Raw genomic sequence first — 17326 nt, forward strand, 5'->3', positions numbered from 1 at the left:
GCAAGTGCAACACCCAAACTCAAAGCCACATTTAAGTGACTAGATGATGCCCATAATAAAAATAAGTAATTTTAAATGCAAACTCTTTTCTATCTGTTTGCTTGCCAGTTAAACGGGATTTTGGTTTTTCTTATCTTTTTAGGAATCCTTTAAAGCTGTTAGAGTGGCTACATTTTAATAGCTGGTGTTCAGGTTGATGAACACTGGTATTCCAGACCCAATAAAACAAACACTATATTTTCTATTGAATATAGTACAGTTGAAACTTTATAAACCTAGTGTTGATAAACATAATATTTTTGAGATTTTTTAGTTAGAATATGGATTTTTCCTTTTTTCAATTAAACAATGAACAGGTAAAATTTAATGTCTACTTTTCAAGAAATATTTGCGCAAACCACTGATGTTGCTCCATTTCAGAGTGTGAACTAAAAAGAGTGAGTCAATTCAATTAAGTTAAATACTCATAATCTCACAGCATTCAGATTGGCTTATTGGATTTTAATGCTTCCAAGCATTGGAAACTTCTAAAAAGTAAAGAAGTAACCAGAATCAATTTCTGTCTGCTGTGATATTTGAATTTTATTGCTCTTTTAGGAAAAAAAATCACAGATTAAAGATAAAATTATTGCAATCATCTTTTAAGAACATTTTTCCTTGAATAATCAACCTGAATAGATCAAAGTTTCTATTTCTTTATTATTTGTTTTAGTGTTAAATTCTATTTACAAATGTCTTGAGAAACCCTGAATCCTTATGTGCTTTAAGTTAAAACATGTGGGAAAATGTTACAAGGAGATATGTATTTATCATATACCTAGAATTGCAAATACAAAAAAGTACTGCAGCAACAGACATAACATTTTGGGTCCAATCTTTTCAGCATAAAACATAATGTGCTATGTGGCCAAAATTATTGGATACCTTAATCGTCAGAAATAATAAGGAAATACTTCCTTTGCTGGTTTAGAGAAACTTCTAAGATACGCTATCTTCCACATATTTAATATTTCATACTATTAGAAATGCTTTAACCAGCCATTGAGAAAACCTCCGACTCGCAGCTGACTGCAGAAAACAAAGAGAAGTAGATGAGTTGCTGTGGTGCCTAAATGCAGATAAACAGGATCTCTCTGGGAGCCTTGAGAGGTACCAGCCTTTCCCAGTTATATGAAGAACAAGACTCTTACAGTGGACTTCACCAGCTACTGAAACAGGGGAACCAATCAGCCTGTAAGGGATGAACTGAATCCTGCCATTTTCCTCTTGAATACCTTGCTTAGATTCCTTGGATGCTCCCTGTTTTTGCTTACGGTCACATTTGGTAACAAGGTCTAACACATCCAACTTGCTCTAGAATCCAGTATTGCTTTGATTATACACCTGAATTTGGTTGATTACTGCTGAGTGCACCTGTCTAGAGCAGAAAAACTAAACAGCGCCATCTGATGATTTCAGCAGTGTCTACCAATAATAAAATTATTCTCTTCTCCTGTAATTCCTATGCTACAGTATTTAGTCTACCTGATTCCACTGCCATTCCCTTTAATATAAAGAAAATATTATTTTCCTCTTTATATTAGAATGCAAGATTTGTCAAGATAATTTCACTGACAGTGACCTTCCTAAAGAATTACTCTAGTTTTTGAGTTTGTCACCTACCGGCAATTATTAGATAGATCACTTTGGATATGAATGAATTATAAATGCAGCTTATTTATACTATCAAATACCATTAACAAAATCTTTTTCCATTTTTTCTTTGATAGTCTCTCTAATGTGTCTTATTTCATTTTTAAGGCAATGATGTAGGAAAATAAAAAAGGCTCATATTATTTAGTTACAGAGGTATTAAAACTAATCAATTTCCCCTCACATCTGTCCTGATGGCTTTCAGAACAGTTGTAGTACTAAACACGTCATAAATCAACAAGTGGGAAAATTAAAAATTTGTACAAACATTTTCACTTGATTTGATAGATTTAAGAGGAGATTTTAAATCTAACCATTCAAGTTAGGAAGCTTTCCAAGGTATTCTTTTCCTCAAAACAGGACTTCTTTCTGTTAATAAAGGTAAGGATATCTGAAGGGCTTAAAAATGCTGCAGAACTGAAACTGTGACATTTTTTACACAGACTAAAAGGTAAAAAAACACAGTTTCTTTGCACTCAGATACTTTTTTGCTTGGAATGACAAGGGTTAATTTGTTGTGTTCCTTGTAACAGCTTGAATTTTTCACTTGATCATATTAGAAAGGATATCTCTGAATATCCTTACCTATCAGGAGATGCAAATCAATTTTCATTGAGTAATGAGAGTAAATCCTTTATCACCATCCTTACATATTAATTATTAAAATACCATATGAATTAGACCTTGTTTCTCAAAACAGAATTGACCTCAGTCAAGTTCTGCCTCATGAATTTTGTATGTGGAGCATATATATTGCTCAATTAATCAGTACTTAAGATCTCTACATAAGCAAAAGCACAGCTATAAATTGCATTTGCTTTTAGGTTCTACCTTCTAATTTCACACCAAGCATTTTCATAATCACTGATTTTAATCACATGGATTCGTGAGGTACCTCAGAATCACAGAAGCTCCAAGCTCTGCTTGCTGCGCCTGCTTACATTATGGCCATACATTACTTAAATCCATTAAGAATGATTCAGATCACTCTGCAATCTTACAATCTTGTACAGCCACCTGGATTAATTCCATTAAAATAATTAGCATGCCAAAGCAGAATTTATCTGAAATCATTCCCTGCTAATTCCCAATAATAAATTAACACTGGTAACAACTCTTTTATTCATTTAGCATAAAGGCTTGGAAAACTAGACATCAGGATTCTTTGTTACACATCGTGTGCCATAGTCCCCTATGCATTTGCAAACCAAGTCAGACAGCTGTGAAACTATGACGAAAGTACATGAAAAGAGTTTTGAATTGGATTTTATGAAGTCAAGCCAATGTTAGTTTAAGCTTTAACCATGTTTTCAAACATTTCTCTGTACCACCAAGATTTCTAAAAAAATTACATAGAATTATGACGTGATTTAATTATGACAGAAAAAAATCACAGATCTTAATAAAACCCCAGCAGACACTCCCCCTGCATCTCCCACTTCTGTGGTTGAAAGCCATATCTATTTTTTCAGCATGGTACAGATTAGTGAAAATAGATTTGCTACCACAGTGAGTCCTAGCAAGGTCAGCAGAGTTCAGCCCTTCCCAATTCATTGTTAATCTTATTTGTCCATATCTGATCTACTCATCTGCTATTATCTGCTATGTGCTATGCACATTATACTTAGACATTTTTTTGACCCTATCAGAGTATGGTGGCATCCTATTATCCCAAGTGTTTCTGACGGTAAAAACTTCTATATTATAAACTGCCTATAAGAACTCATAACTCCCAAAAAATGCAAGATGTGCCTAATTTAAACTATTTTTAAAAGGTTATTTTCTCTATGGGTACTTGTAGACTTGAGAGTAGGAATTTAAAAAACCTGAGTGAGGAGCATAGCACCAGTACATTTTAAGTGGCACATTTAGTTCTATTGTGCTTAATGCCTCAAAAAATGTCAAAACTTATCAGCCTGAAAGTGCACCATTTTAAAGCTTCTGTTTTAATGATAAATAATTATTTGAGAATGCAAATTTTGTACTCAGTGAAAGAATAGAGAGGTGTCAGCTTTCTTGAAGAAAACATTTTAAAGAGTCTGAGCTGAATATTAAGTCAGGAGAGTTTTGCATAGATTGATGTCTTAGCAACTTCAAAAGATAGCAGAAGAAGATTAATTTTGTAAATGGCTGATTCCACAATAATGACTCTCTAGAGGGTTCAAAATTCTTTATGAGAAATCTCATTCTTCTGGTTTTTTTAAATGTCCTGTATAGATATTGTTTTCTCAGTTAAAAAAAAAAAAATTACAACGTAGAGGGATCATTAATTGTTATTTTAGTCGACACCTGGAGTTAGCCTGCTAGCTTCTGTTCTTTTATTCTCATTCTCTGGTATTATTCTGCCCTTTCAGGATGAATTTTTTTGATGTTCCCTTTTTAAACGGGGTTAATGTTTCCATGTGTCTCTGTGTGTTCAACCAAAATTAATCTTTTCTCAAAGGCATTAAATTAACATATCTAAAAAACAAATAACAGCAAGGCTTACTTGTCCACTCAGACAATGAAATTAGTTCCAGAAGAATAGAGTAAAACACTGTAAGTCAGGGTTAAGTGATAATATTTTTTCTTTCCTTCAAGTCCAGATAATGTTATAGAATCACAACAAGACTGAGGTGGGCAGGGAACCCTGGAAATAAACTAGTTCAACTCCTCTTCTTAGAGTAGGCTCAGCTAGAGCAGGCTGCCTGTGTCCAGCCAGGTTTTGAGTGTCTCCAAGGATGGAGATTCCACAACTTTTTTTTAAGCAGCCTGTTCCAGTGTTACTGTAGATTTGTCACAAAATCCGAGAAAGCAGTGTAGTTGTGTACTTTGTCCAGCAAGACCAAAGTAAAGGTTGTACACTTAGAATATATTTCAAGTCTTTTCTTCACCAGGAGAGGGAAGTGATGTTGCAGTGACCTCCTGAAGAAGCAGACAACGTTTACCTAAGCATTGATGGCAGAGCGGAGTCAGGGCTTCCCCCTATTCTCTTCTCCCTTCTCAATTATGTTTGCTTACATAAAAAAGTCAAATTACCAAGTATCTCCATTACTCCTCAGGATAAATAACTCACCAAAGCAAATAAGACGTCTCTTTTCAAGTATGTGAGTAGAGGTCAAGTGCTGCCCTTACCTTTACAAGTGTAAAACTCATATTGCAATATCTGTAAATACATTTTGTTACAGTGTTACATTTGTCCGTAGAAGTACTAAAATGTGTAAATGTAAATATAAATACAAATGTATGACTAAAGGTAGGCCAAAAACAGCTACCCTACACTGCCTATAAAGAGAGAGTTTGGGAGGAGAGAGACACACACACACAGGGGAGGTGGCGGGAAGAGACAGAGTTTTATTCTCACCCAAGAAATAGCACTGTATCCATGCTGTAGTTCTTTGCCAGCAAGGAAGTACAAAGATAAATCTTTTTCTTAAAATCAAAACAAAACCACCTTTGAAACACTTCCATTCACTGCAATTGCATGTTCAAATCTTGTTCCTGTTAAATGATGAGCACTTATGTTGAATTTAACAGAACACTTCTCATGAAGCACTCAACACATGCCAGGGTAAAAACCCTTATAGAACACCTGCTTGTTTTGTAGACAGAAGTTAAATGAAGTTAAACAGAAGGAGAACACCAGAGCAATGTGATAGGAGAATATATTGAATCACGCCACAATTACGTTATTGTGCATATCACCATTTATGAACCTAATTAGCAGAAAAACTCTTCTCTTTACAGAACTTTAAATACGAAACACCAGTTTTGCAAAAATATCTCATTTGGATACAAAGAGTGATAGGAAAAATTTTTCAAATGTGGCACCTTATTAAAATAAGAACCCCTTAAATGATAATATTCACTTTTCGCCTGGAAAAAAGAAAAATAGGACCATGAAACTTTCAAAATGTCTAAGTATTCATTGATCAAAGAAACAGAATGGTCTGGTTATGGTCTGCTAAAAGCAACCATGAAGAACTCAAAGTACTAAGTGTGCCATATCTCAGAACACTGCTTTTATATTTTCATTTAAAAGTTCTTTAGAGGTGCACAGCAATAAGTTGTACCAGGTACATGTTAGAAGTTTCTTTTCCTGTTAAATTAAATTAATTTTTAAAATGCCCATTATGAATGAAAAGGAATTGATTTTAGAGACCATTCTTTCCTAGCTGTCCTATGAAAAACACTGGCAATAGTAAAACAGGAGTCTACAGTCAGCAGTAACTCATATTTTGTGTACAAATACATTTCTTTGTTTCTATTACCAATCAAGTTGTATCCCATTTAAAATCATGATGAACTATGAGATTTTCTGCATTTAGCATACAACTAAAGAATATCTAAGCAGAAGCAAATGTCTTATTAATCACATCAGTTCAATGTGAGCTGGTGGTTATGATCACCCTTCAGTCATGAAGGTGTCATGGAATATTACACAGATGAATCCTTCAGGGAAGCAAATCTTCATGATTTGTAAATTAAAAAAACCTGAGCAAACAAAAATAAATATAGTTCAAAGTGATTTCTTGCAATCCAGAGCAAATCAGTTACTCCAATAAACAGAAATATGTGTGTTTTCCTTGCAAATACCATCCATAAAACAGACAGAAGTTCTTCAGAATACAGATCACATTTTGTGAGGGAAACCCACTAAGTTGAATGTGTAAGCATATTAACTGGACTTGAACCTACTCATTACTACCTGAGTGAAGAGGGATATACTGAATTAAGTGAGGTGAGAAGCTGGTTTAATATGCATAAGGGTAGGATCATGCGCAGAAATAAATATTGAAGAAAAGGAAAAACTGCCTGTCTCAAAAATGCCAGTTACTTCTTTTTTTTTTTTTTTTACTGTGAATATGATTGTATATTGTAATTGACTACTCAGAGAGAATTTTGGAGGATTTTCCACCCTTGTAGATATTTAAAACCTAGTTGGGAATGGTCCTAAATAATCTGATTATGCTGATCCAGAACTAGGCAGGGGTTGGAGTAGGTGGAGGTCCTTGTCAGCTTCAGCTGGGCTGTCGTCCTGTGATCACTAGGGTAGAAAAGTGGTATATTGAATGGCTAAGAAACCCAGGGTTTTCCTTTCATGTATCAATTAATTTTTAATATAAGATGTTGGTAATGATTGAGGCTAGGATGCACATCAAAACTGACACACAGCATTACTATTTATTCCCAGCACAGGAGGTCTTGTAACCTATATAAATATTTACCTCTGTCAGACACAGCAGTAGTGCTCTCCTGAAGAACAGGAACTTTGGATTAATAGGAAAAGATAAAGTGTTTAAGACCATCCTCTGCTTATGCCTCCAAATGCATGACTAAGAAAATAAAATATTTGGGCATATATCACACCCAAAAAATTGGTACACCAGTTTATAATGTGGACTAGCCTAGTACAGGGAACATTTAACAAATCCCATGGGACAGGAAGTTAATCTCAAATAAATGTTTGTTTTTCTTTCTTCTTTTTTCCCTCTCTTTCAGTAAATCACTATTTCAAAATCAAACATATTTTTGTTTGTGTCCAGAATGCTTTAATCTCCCTTTATTGCCATACTTAGACAGCAACAGAAATCATGACAGGTATTGATGAAATACAATTCTCTGGGGAGAGGAAGCTTTCATATAAAATGTAAATCTTATTATGCTAAACTTTCATGCTCACCAAATGAAAATAGATCACTTTGTGCTTTAACAACACAGATCCAGAAAAACATCTACTAGAAATGTAGGTAATTATCACTGCAAACCTTACAATATGCTGCCTACCTTTGTAATCATCACAATATTTCCCATTTGCCAGCAACATACTATGTTCCAAGTGTTCTTTAAAATCACTAAAGAGTCATTTAGACTCCTTATAACATTATAATCCTGGAGACAGGGTTTCCCTTTTCATGAAAACTGCATAGGAAGAAAAAACTGTGAACTGTAACCAGCATTTATATGAACCAAATGTTCTGGTGTATTACCTAAAGCAAAAAAAGCTTCGAATCAGAAGTTAAATTCAAAATGACCTTGTGTTTTTTTCAAAAGTGCTTGCAGCTGAAGTCATTGGAATGAATTGTGATAGAGAGCCCTTCTCTCCACATGGTTAGAAGGCATGTGCAGTACATGAATTACCACCAAGTAAGGAAAAGAACCCCAACCAAAACAGAGCAAAGCACATCACTCAATTTCTTTGTAAAATAATGGCAAATATTGTCTATAAAAATTATGACTTCTAATGAAATAATTTAGGTTTTTGGGAACTTTATTTTGCCATCTAGTATGTTCTACACATTTCATATCTACATCCATAAATTAATCCTGTTCATTATTGGCCTCTACTATTAACAGCATAAGCACCTATAACTGCATTTCCCCAGAAGGCAGATCCCAGCCCCATATAATCTTATGTAGTTTTGTTTAAAAACTTTTATTTTAGTTGTGTTAAAGCTCACTAAATTACTGAGTCAAAAACAATGAAATGGAAAAGAAGCTGGAACTGCTAGTGAGTATTTTAATTTAAATTTAAATATGTAAATTGAAAGTAATTTCACTATTTGCTTATGTAAAGGAATTATTAATCAATTTCAGAAGAAGGAGATTTTCAAAAGAGTATTTTTTAAATTCGTTCTCTTGCAAACACACAAGCAACCACTGTCAAATGATTTTAATCTGTCAATAAGACTGCACGAGTCCTCAATTTGTTTCCATAATAGTAGCTTTTCACTGGAGTATTTTGATCGACAGATTCATATTTTTAACATCTGCCTCTTTTGGGAACAGCTTAATGTTAAGAAGAAAAATGTTAAGATGAAAAATACACTGGGGGTTTCAGAGCAGGTGGAAAAACTCACAGTTCTGATTAAATGAGAACTGCTTCTAATCCTGTTTTCCACTGTGCCTTAAATGTATCCTATATAAAGAATAAAACCCAACTTGCCACTTATGAAACATTTAAAGAAGAGAGAGGCAAAAAAAAGAGTGCATGTAACTTACCATTAAAGTTTACTGCCCGGATATAGCTGAGTAGTTCTTTACCGTCAGTTGTGCTCATCCTTGGGCACAGACCAATATATCCAGGGCAGAGATCTTTATGCATGTTGTGCAGGGCATAGGCCATGGAATACACTGCATCAATGACAAACTGAACTTTCCCTTCTTGTTCATAGGCTGAATCTCTTGCAATTCTTTCTAAGCCTGTGGAAGAAAGAGAAAGAGTTTACTTCTATTTGTGTGTGCACAAGTGTGTACCTGCATGAGCACTCGCATGCAAAAATTCACAGTGGAACATAAATAATTACAGCTGGATTGACAGGTAAAGTCAGGATTTGTCTATCCATCACCTAAATTAACAAGACAAGGAAAAATATGGCCATCTGGTTTTGCCTCTAATCATTCTACACTGTGCCAGGTATGTAAACAGTATGTTGATTTCTGGGCTAGGACAGAGGACAGAACATTTCACTACAAGAAAAAGATATATAGATATATGTATTTCTACAGTCCAGTGGAAAAATTATCTTTCCACCTTATTGATTTTCATTCAACAGTTGTTTATTGTTATTTATAGGACAGTTCTATAGCAGCCTGCCATTCTCTTTTAGATAAATTTAAGGCTATCTTGATTTTCATCCCCGTCTATTGTTTGATAAACATTATTTAAACATCTCAGGGAAAAAAGCTGAATGCTTGCTGAGTGATGTGACCATCTGTCTCCATAGTGAAAACTGCTTATTCTAAGACATTTTCCTGTATTTACTAGTGAATTATGCTTCACATTGAGAACCATGTACTCTTTGCTGTTTCCTACAGGGATATTTATCCTTCAGAGGGAACACAGAGCATTGATTATATATTACATTATATAACTTTTATTCTGCAGGAATTGTCCAAATTTATCATCTATGTCCAAGTACAAGGGAAACTTTAGATTAATAGGTGATATTACTAAGTGAAATTGTTAAAAATAAAGCTCAGAAAAATTATATTTTAAGTAAAGAATCAACATGAAATCCCATGTCCTATATAGAAATTCAGATGCTGATTTCAAAGCCTCAAACTTTCATTTTCCAGGGAAAAGTGATCTGCAAATCTTGATGTGAAATTTGCCCTGCTGAAGCTACTGTCAAGTTCCTGTTGCCTCAGTGAACAGAAGAATAGACACCTAGGTTATCTACCAGGTTATCAACTCATTCAATTTGAAAATAATCCAGTCAATATTATTTAAGGTTATTTAGAAATGAGACAAAAGTTTATGCATAGTTTTTAAAAAAATTTAACCCTCAAGCTTATTTTTATTGTTTCTTTTTTATAAACTAAACACAGGATTTTATCAGTTCAAGGTATCCATTTTGCTGAATCCAAGTTTATAAAAGTACATGGTTTATGCCTGAAAATATACTGGACACAAGATCTTTCTTTAGATAAAGTATGCAAGCCCATATGACATGGGAAAAAAGCCAGGGAGCATACTCAGAAGCCTTCTGTTTGCCTGCTGCACTTCAGTACCACCATCTTGCATTACAGTGATAACATATGAACAAATTTGTAATCTGACAAGCAGTAGTGGTTTGTGCTTTAAACACCCCTGAGCACTGGAAGCGATAGATAGCCTTGAAAAATCATGGTGTGCTTTTATTTCTCCTCAGGGATTAGTTAAAAAAAATAAAATCACTACTTTTTGAAAAGCTAAAAACCATTTGGAGAGGAAGGCAGAGATCATTTTTGTGATTTGAACAAGTAGCTTTACAGACACTTTTTAAGACATGTTCTCTAATGAATGACAAATAATTAGTGAATAATGCAACTCTACTGCAAATAAACAAACAGGAAAAACCTTTCCTTGAACATGCTGAAAATTACACAATTAGTTGCAGTGCATTGCCCAGACATAAAAGAAGACATGAAGGATGGAAAACACGAAGCTTAATTAGTTTACAAATTTACTAGCTTATTTCATTTGGAAACAACCTTCCAACAGCAAATGATGGTTAGAGCTCCTGCTCTCCACTTTAATTGTTCCTGCCTTGTTAAGGACTGTGAGACAACAAGCGAAAGAAAGGGTTTACAGAACTGCTGCAGACACAGAGCAGTCAGTAATCTGTATGCACTCCCAGAGCTTCCACATTCTCTAAACAGGATGGCCAGGGCAGGAAGAGTTAAAAGGAGATCCACTTTTATTTCCAAGATAAATATAATTCCCATCACATAAGTGGATATTTATGTATGATGAGGGGTGGAGGGTTGGTGGAAAACAGAGTGGAATCCTTTTCTGTAATAAACTCTAAGTCATAAAAACTAAAGGTGGCAAGCACTTAAGCAAGTACATTGTACTAAGTCATACAGATTTTAAAAGAAGGAAAAAAAGTTTTATTCTTCCCTATGCTATATTGTAGTTTAAATGCATATAAAACATTTTTGTATAAATTTCCTCCATGGCATAAGATTTTACCTTTACTCTTCACAGATATGTTACTATAAACTAATTTATCATACAAATTACAGAGGAAAAAACTCATTTATAGGGACTGAATGTGTTTCTATACATACAAAGAGGTAAGGAACATCACAGAATAGTCATATTTAAATCAGTCAGATCCAGAATGTGTAGGCAAGAGGAGTCTCTGTGCTTTGCACAACTGAAAACCACAGCAAATTGGATTATGAGCTCTTCTTGAGTTTTCATTTTCTCTTTCTGGAATTCTCAAACATCTAAACTAACAATTTATAAAGATGACAAGAACTCATCAACTTAAATTACACTGCACTGCTCTAAATAAATGTTAATGTATAGCAATAAAATTATGCATATTGTCTAAGCCATAAATATGGTCAGCTCCTACAGATATTACTGGATTGGAAGACATGATTATAATTTTTCTTCAGACTTGTATGCAAACAATAATTTTTTCATTTATAGCTTGACTGTTAGCTCTATGAGGCATGTTTTTACACACATTGGTGATTTGAAAGAACATAAAAATTTGTAGCTCATAAAATAAAAGTTTTAATGCTTTCTTAATGATCACTTCAATTTCTTATTCTACAGTTTTTCTTCCAGAAAAATTGCTTAGGCTCTGTCATTATCAAAAAGAGTGAGAAGATATTCTCAATTCTTGAACTGCACTTGTCAGACCCATGGTCTGACAGTGTGCCAAGAACTGAGATGAGAACTGGGCTCACCAGTTCCTGACCATCTCTTCCTGATCTCCAAAACAACAGAAATCTGGGGAAATGTGCCGTGGTGTTTTACAGCAGGTCTCCCAATCCAGCTGTTGAAAAGTGCAAACCTGACATCAGCAGAATGTCAAGGCTCTCCCCAACCAATGAAGTACATAGACATAAGTACCAATGCTATCATCTTGGGCTTGAGAAGATCTAGGAGAACAATGACACTAGCCCAGTAAATGTCAGCCATTCCTGGACCAATCAATTTGGAATGTCTTTTGGGAACACTAAAGCAAGCCACAAGAATGATCCTATAAAACCTGTAGATGTGGAAGAGTTGCTACAGGTACTCATGCACCTCTTGAGCAAGAGTGACAAGCTGGACTGTTGCTGGAGGTACTGCCTCCATACCTGCTCATCATTTCCCCTTTTCATCCTGTATTTCTTATGCTGCAGGAAAAATTGTGTGTCCTGCCCAGGGTGGTGTAACTCAGCTATGACAGGGAAAGATAAGGAGCATACAGTAGGAAGGTGAGACACGGATTAGGTGGATAGGGATGTGACTGGGGCTACTAGTCTGAGGGGGAAGAAGGTGAAGCAGGTAATATTGTCAGTTCCATGGTTATGAATTGGGAATCAAGATATTTCGGGGAACATAATCCAGATAAATTAGGCCTTTACAACAATAAACTAAGATGTATCTTCATTAAAAACTTAAGAGCATGCAGGAAGTGAAGATTAATGTAAAATAGCAAAGGTAATGAATTCATACATAGGTGATGATAACACCTGTGAGAGAGAAGCAACTATCTTAAACAATCAAAACTTAAGTTGCTGATCTCACCAGCAATAATCTGCTGCGTGATAAATGTTGCGTAATTCATCCAAGTTTTAGAAAACTTAATGATAATCTTAAAGCACATGTAGAAATAACTTCTGCAAACATATAAGTCCATGACATTAGGAAAACTTCAGAGTAAATTTCCTAGAAATTCTTCTCTTAAGAATATAAAAATTCTAAATAAGGCAAATAGATATGCATATTTTGTAACTTGTGACATAGAGGGAAAACAATGTCTTTTATTTAACTGCCCTGTTTCTGGAAATCACTAGCTCTCCTAACATTTCAGAGCAATTCCATTCCTTCTGTCTCACAAATCTTTCTGTTTCCATTTAGTATTATTGAAATCACTTTATAAAAAAAATGCAGCCTACATTATCTCTCATGATTATTTCAGTATTTTTAGATTCCATACTATATGTCTAGTTAAAATGTTAATTTATGTTACTTGAAGACAAAAGGCTGAAGTCAAGGACCTTGTATACAGCAGCTGGTTAGAGCTTCAAATTGGAAGAATGTTCTGATGATGCAGGGTTTGAGAAAGGTTTTGGGCACTACAGAGCTTTGGGAGGCAGGAGAAGGGCTCCATAGTTTAGGAGAGATAGCTGCTGTGGGGATGCAGTGTGTGTGGGAATAGGATCCTAATATTTACAAAATAATCATCAAATTTTCATGTTCCAAGGTTAGAGAAATACTGCAAACAAGACAGTATGAACACAAGTCTGGAGTCCCATGTAGGAAACAGGATGCTTCAAGGTATTATCTCCTAACCTCTGGTCAATGGCCATTTTTTTCTTCATCATTCTCCCTCATTATTGTTTTTTCAGTGTCTAGAACTGATTAGAATAAAAGTGCACAGTTCACTTTTTATTCTCAGTTCAAATATTGGCTCACTGTAAGCCTTCTTCCATTGTTTTGAGGAAATAATTCTCAAAATCTTATAAAAATAAAAGTTAAAAAACACAGAAAACATCCAACTTTCCTCTCTGAAAACTCTCAGGTAGAAATTATAGAAACGTTCTTTTTTAAAACTTTCTCTTATTGCAGTGTGTCATAGTCTTTCACTTAGAATGGAAATTACTTTTTCATCATCATCTGTTATAGCTAGATCTTTTGTTTTACTAACCTAAAAATATTACACTTGTGATTTTTCTGTGTGATTATTGATACATATAGCAATGGAATAATATTAATGGGCTAATAATAAAAATGGACATATTCTATGTCTACAAACTCAACTGCCAACTATAGATTAACCTTTATACTATTTTGAACCACTTATTTCTATACTGGCTATTGTTTGATTTATGTATATCATCCATAAGTTGGTAACCTTGGTCAAAATCATCCTTAAGTTTGGTAACCTTGGTCAAAATCAGTATTTATCAGGAAAAGTAAAAGGTTTAAAAAGAAAACCCAGAACAAAACAAAATATCAGACTGGCATGTCTTGTCCTTCAGCCAGTGAGAACAGTTGGCTTAGCAGTGACAAGGAAGGCCAAGAATCTCCTAACTGTAGATTTGTCACCAGCAAGGAAAGATCCTTTACCTGGAGCCTGTATTCCTCCCTCATTTCCACAATGCCATCCACTCTTTTGAGACCTTGTCCCCTCTCATCTGTGATGGGAAAAAAATCTTTTATGAATATAAATTAATAATTTTTTTTTTTTTTTAATAAGGGGAGAAATCTTTCTGGGATAATGATAGGAGGACAACTAACGTGGAAGAGGGGAGAAAAAATTACAATGGTCTTAGAATGGTTTCTCATTAACAGCTTTTATTCCATTTACCTCTCTTTATCTGCCTTTTTTATATACACTTGTGCAGAATTTCTGCTCAAAGACAGAGCATCTCTGCAACAGTTGGGGTATTTTTCCAAACTTCTGTTTTGAGAACTCTGGATTTTGGATCTCTATTAATACTTTTTTAGTTCATAGTTGCAATTCACATTTTTTACTCACTGCTAAATTATTTATCCCCATTACTTGGCTCTCAAAACAGTTTTACTTAAGCTGCACTTGGAAGCAAGGTCAAAGATAAATATTGTGTTCAGCTGATTGTTTCTGTGGGCCAATCCCGATCACAACTAAAACACAGTAATGTGTGAGTGATCTCCCACTCTTCAGCTCAGGCATGATAATCTTCTATTTGTCAGAATTGGTTAGAACTCCCCACCTTTGCAGCAAGAGTTGTTTCTACAGAAAGCTGGCGTCTGTAACTAAGCCATTTCAGCAGGCTCAGCAGGAAGCACCAGGAGCATATGTTGCTCCTCTTGAAGTCTTCTCGATTATTCAGCTGTTTTCCTCACACATTACAGAGTTTGATCTCTCTGAACAAATAATGCAGATCTTCATCTTCTGTTACTCAAACTTAAGGGCATGATATACTTTTATGGTGGAGGAGTTGAGTTTTCTAATGGCTGTATGGTAACAGTGATGCATGAGTTAGTTTGCAGAGAGCATCACAAAACCTGCGGCTTCTCTGTAATAGTGTGGTGTCAGTTTAGGAAGCAATTCGGAGAGGGAGCCAAGGATTATATCAATTTTCTCAGCCATTCCAAAAAGAAAATTGAGAAAATTGAGAAGCAGAGACAGTGAAATGAAGCAGTTTAAGTGTCTGCTGTTCTCCAGCAACTGATGGATGTGGGTTTGTGATTTAGTGAATTGTCTCTTCATGTAATTTTTTGGGGGTTATGCCTCTTTACACCAACTCACAAATAAACCCCAACCAAAACCCTAAAAAACAAAATAAAAGCAATTACAAGACATCAAGACCAATTAGAAAAAGTCTGAGAAAAAAAGAGTTTTTCAATCCCTAGAATAATACAGATATTTTAAAAACTTCCTATTCAGAACTGGGATGAAACTTCACATATTTTAAATATAGAAAAACTTTACTTTTTAAATACAAAATAGCAAAAAGAACATTTCACATTAAGTCAATATGTTTCAATAATTTTCACTTTAACACCAACATAAATGAAGAACTAACTTTTCTTTTTGCTTGGTCCTTTAATTGAAGCATCTAAAAAATTCTTGGCCTGCCCACAAACATTTTTCATTGGAAATATCATAGCATTTTTCCTGACCTTCACAGTAAATTGGACACTTCTTCCAGCAAAACATTTCTAACCATTGCACAGTAATACATACCAAAGTGGAATTAAACCACTGTCATAGTTATATTGTAGTGTTTTGTTCCTATTCCTATATGTGACATTTACTAGAGTGTTTTCTCTTAGGAAAGCAAACTGAGGCTGCATTGCTCATAGAAGATTCTCTATTTCCTCATTTATGTCCTTTGAGAGAGTCCCTAACAACAGTTTGAATGTTGTTATCAGGGTGAAAAATTTCCCTTATTCTAATTAGTGCCTTCATATTGCTTAATTATAGCTCCTTGAAACAGAGTATAGAATTGGGGAACACAGACACTCAGAATTCTCATACATTTAAAAAAGAAGTCTGCTACATCTAACAGAGTGTTGTGTAAATCCTCTTGCTGTGCCAAGATTTGCTGTGATGTACATGTTAAGCTGAACACTAATGTCTGCATTAAAATAACAAGGAGACACCATAGCATATGTTGTCTCCTTAGCCAAGCACACTCAGAACCACTCATGAATTTAAAGAAAAGATGTATAAAAGAATACAGTGGAATAAGCTAGATTTCTTTCAGGCACATGACTAGTCAGTATTAACGGAATTGCCCATGTTGGAATATAATATTTAGTAGAAACAGAACTCGAAAGCAGGTATAACATTTTCAGAAGTTATATTTCCTTGTTATAAACAGATTGCAGCTTTGAAACTATGAAAGTAGAAATCTGTTCACCTATACCGGTTCACTTTCTGCCTACAATGTGCCTGACAACCTGAGAGCAGAAAATACCTGCAGAAAAAGAGAAAGACACTTTGGAAGTTAAAAAAAAGCGAGAGAAACTATTTCATTACTAGGCAAGGACCCACAGTAATTAATAAATCTGACATCACAATAAGTTTTGTTAGATTTTGTCCAGCTTTTAAGCCAGAGAGCAAACCACAGCCAACCTTTCGCAAAGATTTCTATATAATATTTATGTGTATTCTGAAGGTTTCCTAAATATTTACATGGTCATTGAAATATCGCTCATTCCCCTCTTGCTTCTTCTGTTTTTATTTTAGAAAAAACACTGAAATCAGATATTTACGTCTCAGTTTTGCTCAACTTTTATACTTCTGCAAATTTTGTACCATATATCATTTAGAAGTATTAGTGACCCACTATTTCTTCAATTCCTCTATATTTCTAGTTTTAGTACATATTAAACTTAGGCAGTTGATTCTATCTTATTATAGCATCCTATTTTTTTAAATCCTATAATTATATCTATTTTTCTTTACTTGTAAAAGTAAAAGTAATGCAGAAGGTTAATATATATTTTTGTCACATTTAAGGTTTTCTTTTACATATATCAGTATAAAGTAACACATGAAATTATGTTTCAAATTTAAAATTATGAGTTTTACCATTAATTAACATTCCTTAAATTCTAAGCAAAAATAGGGAATTTCAGCCTCAAAATTTGTCAGCTTGAATTGTGAACAAGAAATGTTGCTTTACTGATTTTTCACCAAATCAAAACAGTACAGGAAAAATGTCTTAA

General features: G+C 34.4%; 1 protein-coding gene across 1 annotated transcript in view; it reads right to left on the reverse strand.

Moving 5' to 3' along the window:
* GRM8 (glutamate metabotropic receptor 8) overlaps nt 1-17326 on the reverse strand; it is a gene marked incomplete at both ends in the record, with an annotated part of 315726 nt that overhangs the window by 114917 nt on the left and 183483 nt on the right. Inside the window, one exon of the mRNA XM_082280316.1 lies at nt 8674-8874. Within this exon, the coding sequence (XP_082136442.1) occupies nt 8674-8874 (201 nt within the window). The remainder of the gene's footprint in view (nt 1-8673; nt 8875-17326) is intronic.

Source organism: Coloeus monedula (assembly GCF_965178545.1).
Source record: "Coloeus monedula genome assembly, chromosome: 4".
NCBI lineage: Eukaryota > Metazoa > Chordata > Aves > Passeriformes > Corvidae > Coloeus > Coloeus monedula.